General features: G+C 36.8%; 2 protein-coding genes across 3 annotated transcripts in view; both read right to left on the bottom strand.

Annotated features, from left to right (window-relative positions):
- Nucleotides 1-12,026, bottom strand: part of LOC108910423 (neurocalcin homolog) — an 84,169-nt gene that overhangs the window by 16,400 nt on the left and 55,743 nt on the right. The window lies entirely within an intron of this gene.
- The window catches only part of LOC108910424 (neuronal calcium sensor 2), a 39,384-nt gene that overhangs the window by 11,709 nt on the left and 15,649 nt on the right, over nucleotides 1-12,026 (bottom strand). Inside the window, exon 2 of the mRNA XM_018715013.1 lies at nucleotides 8,221-8,353. Within this exon, the coding sequence (XP_018570529.1) occupies nucleotides 8,221-8,331 (111 nt within the window). The 5' untranslated portion in view covers nucleotides 8,332-8,353. The remainder of the gene's footprint in view (nucleotides 1-8,220; nucleotides 8,354-12,026) is intronic.

The following is a 12,026-nucleotide window of genomic DNA, read 5'->3' on the forward strand; positions in this document are numbered from 1 at the left end:
CCCACGCTTTGTCGTGGTAGTTCCGAAACGCTTTTAATCACCAACTAGAATCAAGTTAGTGAATTTTTTCTCTAACCTTTCGAATCGAAAATTTTATCGACAGGTCTTTCCCACAACTGTTCGTGATAGTTCTGAAACGTTTCTAAAAACAAACCAACTAGATTTAGCTTTTATTTATTTTTTCACCAACCTTTCGAATTCATGTCAGATTTCATAAACGCCCTATGGTTTTATTTTCACGTTTTCCGCCCTCCTCTCAAGTAAACATTGACGTAAAAAAAATTACAAACCCTACTCGACAACATCGACCCCCTCAACATTAATCATATTCAAAAGTGGTCATTGTCCTCGGGATGATGGATGGTCGCAGAACCTTCGTGTAGAAGTCCCGTTTTAATAATGCAATTGATTATTGGCTTTGTTGTGAATTCTCCATTTACTCGAGTAGAATACACACGTCAATCCAACGTAAACAGAAAGAATGGTGGTGCTTCTGAGACATTCCAAGTGTCGGGAAATTTAGGATGTGGCTTTCGAACAGTCAGAATAATGACGGGAATTTTGACGTGTATATTTCTCCCATGTGAATTTTAAAAATCTCAGTTCTTAATTCTTAGAAAAACAGAACATAGCGTCAATCATTCACATCCTGTTCTGCACTGGATTAAATATGGTATCACGTTCCAATAATTAGGCATATAAATGAGATTATTAATGTTAATTGTTCTTTTTTGCTCGGCTCATCAAATAATAGATAGCTCATCATTTAAAAGCTATATTTAATCCAATAATTTCTATGTCAGTAAATAGAAAATGTTTTGTTCGAAATGAATCAGAGCAAACAAAAAAAATCATGTTAAAAAACATATTCTAGTTTTAGCTCATGTATTTTTATTTTATTATAAACTAATTGAAACAAATTCAACTTTTTTCTAAAAAAAATTGGGTCCTTGCCAAGAGTGACTTTAAACAACAAAAATACAAGATATTTCTTTGAATAACGATGATGAAAGCAATTACAGCAGATGTTTATTTTTATTATATCAGCGTTTAACTTCGGGACAAAGGGCCCCTTGGATCTTCAAATCTATTTACCATCTCGAGAAAATTCATCGAAAGCAAAATTCTCTCCAGTCACATCAAAGCGTATAAAGTCTAAAGAGACTGGAGGTTCCTTCAAAGTTATCTCCATTTCAAAATGCCTTAAGAGTCGAAGGTTTGCCGTAATTACCCGCCCCTGTTAAATAATTTTAAATTAATTGAAGGGTCCCGGATTATGCTTACAGGAAGAATAATATTGATTTTTAGGCTTCCGTTTGTCCCCTAAAATATATTTTTTTAGAATATAAATGTGTCCGGATACGTTTTCTGTGTAAAATAATTGATTTCAATTTTTTTTTAATTATTAATTGCATAAGGGTTGTGCGCTGTCATCTACATTATTCTTAGTTTTATCGAAAACATCACGATTTAAAACAGAAAGCGTTCGACAAAACGGGGTGATAACCAGAATTACAAATGTTATCCCTTTTTTCTCGGAGCACAGCAATCTGTTGTCATCAATAACGGTCTAATTGATTTAATTAGTTTCCCTCGCAGAACAAATTGCTAGCTAGATCGGTCCAAATTACAGCCATATTTTTAGAATCTCTCATCTTTGCTTCACTGCGTTCTCCAGTCTCACTCTCTCAACTCCAATCCTACACTCCAACGTAAAACAAATGGCGAGAGGTGAATTTTTGACGCTACATGGATATTAAAAGCTGGAAATTTATTTCCCTGCAGTAAATCCAATCTTTGGGAAAAATAAAGTTTTGAAACAGAGAAGACGATATGTTGTTCGACTTCCATGGGGGTCATATTTACACGGATGCTACCTTTGACCTTCAGAAACAAATTCAGTGAGGAAAAATAATTTTTTAACCTTTTTTTAGTAATATTCATACCCCGCCGCTGGACAAGCTAGTGTGACCTCGTCACTAAATTATTTTCCATTATAACTTCGGACAATGTAGGTCGATTAAAGTGCAGTTAAAAAAACTAATTTTAACACAACTATTTATTTATAAGAAATGTTTTTGAAGAATTTTCTACTAACTTTACAAATTTTCCTGTCACATGGTCCCCCATACAGTTTCACACAAGAATTGAGTTTCCTATGACGGGTGTTGCGGTTCTCAAGGCTTTCGCTGCGTCAGAATACAGCGAAAAGTCTATAAATAATGCACGCTTTAATACCGTAAACAGGGTTTTACAGAAAACCAATTTTGATGATCGACAGTGTAATACGTTTAAGGAAAAAAGCGACCGCAAACAAATGGTAGCATTAAGCAAATCGATGGGTTAGCGTATCCCTTGTGATATTGTGTTGTATTAAAATCACACCACCGACAACGTACAACAACGGAACAATGCCTCACTGTTACAACGTGACGTCACAGCAGTAGGTACAACCGGCAATTGGATTGCGTTTTATTCGTTACTGGAATTTAGAACATATGGACGCGTTCTACCTAGTTGTTGAATACGATAATAACATACAATTCTGACTTTTGCCATTATTTCTTTTTAATATCCGCGATATAGAAGTTGAGAATGAAACGTCAATACATATTGACGTTTCCAGAAGGCATCGTTTCGATACAGCTGAATTTAAATCATATTTTATCTTCCCATATATCTATAACTAACTCTATACACCCAACTTTTCTCATTAACGGTACAAGGGCGCTTCATCGATCCACCCAATGTTTTTTCGCGGTCCATTTGGCTTTGGGGATCGCATTTGCGCCACTCTGAAGTTCCTGGGGGCTGGAAGTCATCGACGTAGGTTATTATGCGACTCAAGTCGTTCAGAAAAAGTTTCCGCTTTCCCGATAATGCTATTAAATGGCCTGTGTATAAATCAAGCTAGATGAAAAATCACCTCGAATGGGCGACAGGGAAACTGATGAAGCGTTTTGGTACTTAACACTGAAACGATAGTCTGTGAAATACCGTTTGCTCTTTAGTGGGAACGAATGAATGTGTATTCTAAATATTGAGTTTGAGATATTGAAAATATACGTTTACTGTCTTTCCAAAGTTGAGATATTCAATATGTCCTCTTATTTTTGTGAACAGGTGGAAGGAGAAAGAGAAAACAGAGAGAGAAAGATGGGAGGAAGTAGCAGAGAAAGGAAAAGACCAAAGGTTCTTCACTTAATCTCAAATACGCGTTTTGGCAGTCACCAACCTACTTACCAATCCTCATCCCTTAAGTGGACTCATTCCGTACTCGATTTAGATTAACAATAACCAAATGGCATGCCGTTGAAAGTGGTAACATCACCGACATGCGATGTTGGAATTAGCAATTAACCCCCCCGAAAAAACCCGAATAACGTTTCCACAAAGGAGCCCGATAAATTCTCTCGGCAAATAATCTACACAATTTATTTTTTGTTTCGAAGGAGACTAATGCGTTGGGACCATTTGAGCATTGATCGAGGCAAAGGTTGCCACGGACTCCGAAGGGCAAAGGGCAGGAATGATGTATGGGTTTTTCATTCAGGGGAGTCGGGAGTCGATTATCTTGGGCATTTATATGCCTTGCGTAGCCCCTGCCGAAGTCAAAAGAAATTGACCGATTGCCGTACGATGGTTGGGAAAGATTTACGGACTATATAGAGATCCGATATAGAGGAGTCGGTGTATGAACTAAAATCTTATACCCCCTCATTGTTTCTCGAAACAGAAACTTATTCGTCTCAATTAAGGGACTACGGGTACAACTGCTATGGCCTGATTTAAAATTTATCATCCTTAGAAGCGAGGTGCAACGCAATTAACAAACTACGTTAAAATAGTTGGTTTAGCTGCTCGGAGACTAAACTAATTAATATGCCTTTTAAGCATCACGCCTCTGGGGCTTATTTGTGAAACTAGACGGACGTTGAATTATGAGAATGCGAGCTCAGGACTTAAGAAATTGTGCACCACCTTTGTAAGCGGAAAATGACATCTGATAACTCAAAGTCGGCTGCATTTCGGTCAGAGAAAGGAAAGGGTTTAAAACTTCTTTCGTACATAAACAATTCCAATGCTCCATGGGAGTTCCCCAAGGTACTGTAGTAGACCTCCTTGTAAGCCTAAACATATGTAATCTACCCTCCAAATATTCACCTATTTCATATTAAAGTGAAAGTGTGAGTTTCCGACTTTGCCGCCGATGGGATGAATGGGAACCTTAAAGAATTTTAGTCGGTCGTCAATACCATTCATTTCAGTCAGATTCTATCGGCGCCTACTTGAAATATGGGCGCCCCAACCACCCACGGCCTTCCGCAGAGATAGAGTCGGGGCGACGCTATCTGCCAACCCTCGAAAATCCATTTTGAATGATAAATTCGAATTCAATATCGCCCTCCGTTCCGCCGCTCGCCGGAACAATATCAAAGCGTTGTTCTGATTTGAAAACTCGGAATGCGAATGTTGGCCAGGTGAGAGTAACGTTTTCTGGGATCAGATTTTGCGGGATATAAGATCTGTTGCCTTCTTTTGATGTTTGTAACAGCTTTTAGTGGAATGAAACATCAACAGATTTTTTTAAATTCCCATTAGTTTTCCTTTTCGTTTAATTATCATTTACAATTCTGGTTCAATGAGTAATGTTCGTTGTTCTGTGAGTGAGCTTGTATTTTAATCAGATACAGGCTGTTGTAATTCTTTTAGACTTTGACCATTTCCCAATGCTAATTTTAATATTTCATTCCCAGCACTCAAATCGAGACATCAAAAGCTTTAGCATCAAAGCACTCGTCCGTATGGGCTTTTCTGGGGAATTGTATTACTAATTAAATATGCTTTTGATCCCATTTATTTTCGGTGCTTCAGAAAGCTTTTATCTCAATATTTGGCCTGATCTTTGGAGGAATTCGGTTGCACAACAGATGAATTTATTTTGCAAAAAAGCATTCAGCGTAACAAATCCTTTGTCAACAATATTTTACGATTGAAATGCGAATAAAGTACAATCTAGAGTAGACTATTCCTTGTTGTCAGTTTCCCTTAAACAATGTCATAAAATAGTAACACAAAATGACCTCATAATAAGCTCAATCCTAATCAGGGGAAATTCGTATCGAATCCTTTGCACTCAAAATTTTTGTTTCCACCATTTCTAATTCGAAAGCTTTCTATCCGGCCCGATGGCTATTAACTTTCTAGAGGAATTGGAGTAAGAAAAAACTAAAAGGAAAAAGGATTCTCATCCGAATTAATTCCCTCTAAAAGGGTGTAAAAGAAGGACGAATTAAACAAATCCAACGGAGAAGGGCGCTAAACTAATTTCAGCGCTAAGAGCCCTCGGGGAACTTCGACGAAATCCCTAAGGTCGTCCCTATTAGAATAATAGCCTGAATACGAAATAGACGTTGATAAGTGATTCCAAACTTTCTACGTTGTTGGAAAAGTCTGTTTTGTTTCAATACTACTAACTTACTTAAAAAAAAAGGTACACAACACTTCTGATTCCATTAAACATGCTTGGAGCCTAAATTTAGTCAGGTAGCACTTACGTAAGTCGACGTGTCATAAATATCAGTATGCGTTTTATAACAATCTTACGTAATGCTATGGGCTTGGTACGCTTGAATTCGATATGAATACGAATTACATATTAGAAATATGTATAAGTACCGACATTGATTTCAAAAACGTGCCAAGTACATCGAATTGAGTGCTAAACCATAAGAACAATATAAAAAGTGTTAAAAGTCTTGTCCAATCTATCTAAGTCGCTATTTTTAATAACAGCCCAAGGCGCGTCGTCAACAACAAAGAGTTGAATAATGTATGATCTTATTAAATTAGCACACTTTTACGTAACTATTGTAGGTTGTTTTCGTTTTCTCTTTTTGGACTAACTGTTCGAACGTAATGAGTTTCTTTTGTTTCATTATACACAAAATATTGATATACAGGGTGTTCATATATCTGGAGGGCATTTATTGGTATATAAACATTTTCAGTTAATAAAACAGTTGAATCTGCAATAATAATTGTTAAAACTTATTGAGGACCTCTGGTATCGCGCCGTTACTAAATATGGATTTCGAATTAAACAACACAGAGTAACAACTATATATAATAAATTATGTATACAAACACATATTGTATTTTTCTAATGACATGACATTTGAAGCACGTTCGTATAAAGTTTGGGTAAAAATACAGCCGACAGCAACGTTTCTCCTTTCGAAAACATAATCGGAATTCAAAAGCATTCCAAGAGCTTTCGGCACCTGCTCCGAACAACCCAGGACCTCACGAAATCTGTATGTCGTCTTTGCCCCAGCACCCTTTGTCCCATTTAATGGGATTACCCGAATCCCCTGTCAACCCGTGTAAATCAAATTACGTCTTACAGGTGTTCACCGAAATTAATTTCATGTTATGATTCCCTTCTCGTCACAATGGCCGCCATATTTCAGCGTTATGTATTATTCTGGACGAAGGCGGCATGATTAAAACCGCGGTGTTGTCACTGAAATTGGCGCGTCCCCTTAGTACAGCGGTCCTCGAACATATCCAGCGGCACCACAAATTTACGTACCGGATATGTTGTTTTGGAGATATTGTCACGATTTTAAGATCTGTCTTATTGTTAGAGAAAGGTACATGCTATAATTTCATTATGTTTCCTGTTCATGTATTATACGTTCAATGTCATGAAGTACAACCTTGCACTATTAGCAAAATAAAATTTAATTTAATAATCTTCCCAATTATTAGAACCTTATAGCACTGTGATCCTGAAGAAACAATTGTAACATGTACAATTTTTGGAACAACTTAAAGAATAATAGAAATACTGGGGAAGTAAATACGAATATATTTGAGCTCGAAGATTTATCATAGTTGAAACAAAACTTTCAACAGACGCAAGGCACACTTGTACTTAAAATTATTCCAGGCGATCGAATCGACGCACAAAATCGATACGGTTTCCTGAAACGGGGCAGAATTATTGCGGTTCACTGAACTGTTCTATTGTTGTATTCAGAGCAAAATGGCCAGCTTAAATTTCTTAGTCCGACTTGTTAACCCCTCTGAGATGAATAGGGACAGAACTCATTAAAGACGTAGCCAGAGTAATTCGTTCTGTTTATGTTGTATTTAATTAAGTACTGGCGGTAAAAGGCTCTGCAGTAAATTGGTTTCCTTATGTAAATTACAAACAGAAAATAAGTGAACGAAAGAACAGTAGAAACATATTGTTTATAAATTTATTATTGCAATGTTCATAAAACATGCAGAAAGTTAAGATTATGATGATTTTCCAAAGGTTTTATTGTACTGGGTGTCCCGAAGCAAGCGTTCAAAAGCTCATAGCTCACTAGATGGATATGTGTGCTCTTTTCATGCAACGGAACACCAATTTTGAGACAGCTCCGCGGTTTCTTGCCAAACGGACACCCTGTACATTCCATTAACGTCCGACTGCCCGCAAATGGCGTTTCCATATAACATAATCGATCAACGTAGCCGGTAATTGATGAAATAACAGTCTCTTTAGCGAATAAATTGCTGCGAACCGAAATAAATCGGGAACTATGAACGCGATACGTTATTAGGCAGAGCGCTGAACGCGTAGACATGCCGAATAAGGACTGGAATTGCAATTCATACAAATTATGAGGTTAAAAGCTAGCAGCGATGTTGTAAATCTAGCTTAATTGGATTTCTGCCTTTTCATTTAATTGGAATGGCCGGCAAAGTACATAATTTGTAAACGAGACTCGACTAATTGGAGAATATATGTTAACTCTTCCTCTGAAAAGAAAAAAAAAACGGTTAGAATTTATGGCTTTACTTATGGGGGAAAACGATCTTGGTTAAGACAAAATATGGAGACAATTTTTTAACAGTTTGGTTACCCAAATGGAAGGTGGACGAGCATCTCGAACCTTCCCAGGATGGTCCATATTCAGAAACAAATCGTAGCTTTTTGATGTGCGAAAAATCAGAAATTTGTTCCTCGAAATAATTAATTAATGCAAGGAAGACACGTTGTGACGTCATACCACCCGTTAGCGGCTAGTCCACCTCCTTGGTTGGGTCTCACATACATCAGATCATCCCTATCCTCACGTGATGATGTAAGAAAAAACAATACCATAAATAAGAAAAAAACTTAATCTATACCGCAAATAAATAACTACTATTAAGTTGTCTTACCTTAAATCCTTTGTACCATTCCTTGATGGTGCTCTCGTCGTACCTAGTGTGCGACTTCAGAAAGTCCATGTCCTCCTTGGACAACTTGTCCTTGCTGCCAAAGCACCCCATGATGCTCGGCGATATTTGTCGCCTGCAAAAGAATTAAGAAAATAGGTAAAAATAGTAGAAAACCATCTTAGTTTCATTAATTTATAGTTAAATTCACTAGCAATGTCAACACAGTTATATAATATAACAATAACATTTAAGAATATTGGTACTATGTGGGCAGACGAGTGATTTTAAGGTTAGGATACAAATATGGCTGAAATCCAAAGCTGGAAGATGTTCCAGAAATGATTTTAGTGGATAGTTTTTATTCCTTTATTCCTGGCCATCCACAGCATGAACTAATGTTTATTATAATCATTTAATATGGTCAATATGTCTGCAATAATTCATATTATGTAGTAGTGTTTATCAATTAAAATTTTCCAAGTGGCTCGAGTACGATAAACGATGGTGCCCGATGCAATTTGTAGAGGGAGGCTAGCCGTACTGACAATAATAAATTCCATAAACTGTATGTACTATCTCCCAACTTGTTTGAGAATAGTTTGAGTGATAATTCATGTCCCAAAAACATGCTAAACATGTCTCAAATGGCGAATTAATACACCCAGGAGATATATACGAATAAAATGCATAAATTTCGAATAACATCTAATCTAATTCGACGGAACTAAAACAAATACAAATTACCTATAACTTATTTTGAACGATAAAGCAGTTTCAGTCTGAAACAGAGTTAGTTTAGTCCGCAACGATATCACGGAATAGCGAAAATTCCACTCGAATAAACTAAATCCCAAGTTTTAATTTGAAGAGTCCGTGCCTCGCGAACTTTCGCCAAGTGGGCGGTGGATACGTCCAGATTCGTTTGTTTCTTGCCGCGGATACGTTTCCTAAAAAAGAAATCAAACTCCAACAAGCATTCTGCCGCGTATTAGCACGCCTTGTACGGCTCTATTTTCATTTATCGTTTTCCTGGTCCAAAACAAACCCGATTGACGTGTATGGGAAAGAATCACGCCCAGTGACAGCACGGAGCGCCCTCTCGAGGCTGAAAATCCCCAGACATTGCCTCGAATAGCTGTTAACGTCCCGTTAGGACGAACGCGCTGCGACAGACATCGAGGACTATTAACCGAAACAACTCTATACAAACATGATCGAAAGCGGAGAACAGCAGTTGGGGCTCGCAGGATCCGGATCCAGTGCTGCCAACACAAGGGATTCGTTCGCTTAAATTGGCCCGAACAATTCCTATGATCGCTACGAGGCTGTGAGTTGGAGATAACATAGTTTGGGAGCTAGGAAAATGCTTCCTTACGGTTCTATACAGACTTAGCCCATTGAAAAACTAGAAAAACTATTTACCTGTACAGGGTGTTTTTAAATGAAGTAGCAAAAATGGTACCACTCAATGTAGAGCTAGAAATAAGAGGATTGAAGTAAAAATATCTTATATGAAAGTTGCACCCCTGAGGCGATATACCCTATTAAAGGAGGGGATTCAAATTCACATTTTAATTTTTTTGTTTAACATGAGGAATGCTAGAGACACGAAACTTGGTATGAGCGTCCTACTAATAAAGAGACAACTTTTCAATATTTTTTCGATCGGTGGCGTATTTTTTAAAGGAGTGAAACAGTCAACTCCATTGCAATCTTTTATTAGAATTTTTTTATATGAATCAAATTATTTATTTAAAAATATTTATTGGGAAGAGTGATTTATTGCGCAACTTTTTTACCTCTTGTAATTTTTCGATAAAACCGATAGTTTTCTAGTAAAAAAATTAGATGCGTCATCGTTCACTAAAGGGGTAATTGCGAAAATTTGTAAAAATAGAGCAGGCGGATGTCGTAACAAATAAATTGTTATTTATCATATTAATAAATTGACACTTTCTGAAATTAACCATCTGTCAAAGTTTGTCATTTAATTTGTAGAACACCCTGTATTGTATGTATTTTAATTACCACAAGGTTGTAGATATATTTTCCATTTACAAATCACATTTCTATACCGTTTTTCTATATTTTTTTAATTTGTTCAGTACCTCGCTAAGGTGACTTTGCCTTACGCCTCTACCGAATCCATTGTCGTATTCGATAGCGGTACATCGGGGTATCAGGTCTAAAATTTATGAATTATTTATAAACCTGATCGATTCCGATGACGTCCGTTTTTATAGCCGTCTGGAGACGCGAGCAATGGGAAGAATTCTTTAGTGGCGCACGGAAAAATATTTCAGTCGTGCCGGGGGAAGGGGGGGGGGAGTAGATCGCACCGCATTGGGCCGTTTCTTTGAATATTTCACCATGTCATAAATGGGAATAACAAGGAGTCTTTTACAGGAAATTTACATCGATCGACACGACGCAGTTGCAATTTTTTATATGTCCGATGTCTTCAGAATGTGGGTGAGATGACTGGCAGATAGCGACCTGCTAATATGCGGGTACGTGAAAACAATAATTAAAATAAATTGTTGATGAAAGAGTACAGTGTTTTTTATACACAAATTTTTTTAACACTAAATCACATCTGTAAGATTATTTAGAAATCACACACTCTTTAACTTAGGATGTTCTTAGGATCCGTATAATAAAACAAATTTCTTATTCATTTGGTTTTTGCTTATTGTGTTGATGGCCTGTACATCTGTAAATTCGGGAACCCCTTAGACTGAGAAGTTTATTTATATGCGACGCCACTGGAATACTCGAAACATTAAATAGAGAGGTGCTGTGGGCCGAAACTTTCCCAATTAATTTCAGGCTTCACTAAAGGATACGCTTTCGTTGGGATCTCTCTTAATTGGCGGGTCAGAAAAGTGCGAAAACAAAGAATAATTTATAATAAAAGATGCCTCACTAATTGCCCATTGAAATCCAAAGATTTGCCCCGACTCTCGAAGAGGCGGCGTGGAATATTAATTGATAATCAAAATTGCGCTAATACCTTGCCGAATTATTAAAAAAATTGCACAGTGTAACAAATGTTATGTAAAAATTTATCACCGATTTAAAATATCAAAAGATCAGACTATTTTGAGGAAATTACAACGTTCCTCAACGTGTAACTATGTTATAATCCATTACATTAGATTCAATGCCAACAAACTTTCCACAATCCTCTCTATAACTCTGGTGCCAAGCATGTGGGACAATTACAGCTCTGTGCGAAAAATTAAATAATTTTTAACGTGGCATATAATACTACAGTACCTAATTTGAGTAATCTCGATATTACATAACACACCAGGAAAATTAGCGAAAATAAAAGAGAAACTCGAAAAAAGTTCTAAAAATATGCAACAATTTATTTTTTATTATTTTTGATAATTCTTCAAAATATGCCAATAATATTATTACTGGTATCCAGCCGTCTGCCAATATATTCATTATAATTATTGTTTGTATCACAAGAGGCACAACGTTAAATATATAAGTCAGGTTATCGAAAGAAAATAAATGTGGTCTCGTGGCTCAAGGCGTTACGCGTTGTCTTACTAATCTAAAGGTTCGGGGTTCGATCCCTGATGAGGTATGGTTTTTTTTCAATTAATATAATATTTAAATACAATTTTCTATCGTCCACATTTCAAGACAAATATTTCTGCACCAGTTGCTGGTCACGAAGTAAATAATTTCTCACAGTGTTGCCAAATATCTGCTGATTCGAGGCGCGCTAGATTGCTTGTTAAATTCTGCCAGAAAATCGTGAAATATAAAATACAGATAAGTAGGTATAG

This window comes from Anoplophora glabripennis, unplaced genomic scaffold (assembly GCF_000390285.2).
Source record: "Anoplophora glabripennis isolate ALB-LARVAE unplaced genomic scaffold, Agla_2.0 scaffold252, whole genome shotgun sequence".
In the NCBI taxonomy this organism is placed as follows: domain Eukaryota; kingdom Metazoa; phylum Arthropoda; class Insecta; order Coleoptera; family Cerambycidae; genus Anoplophora; species Anoplophora glabripennis.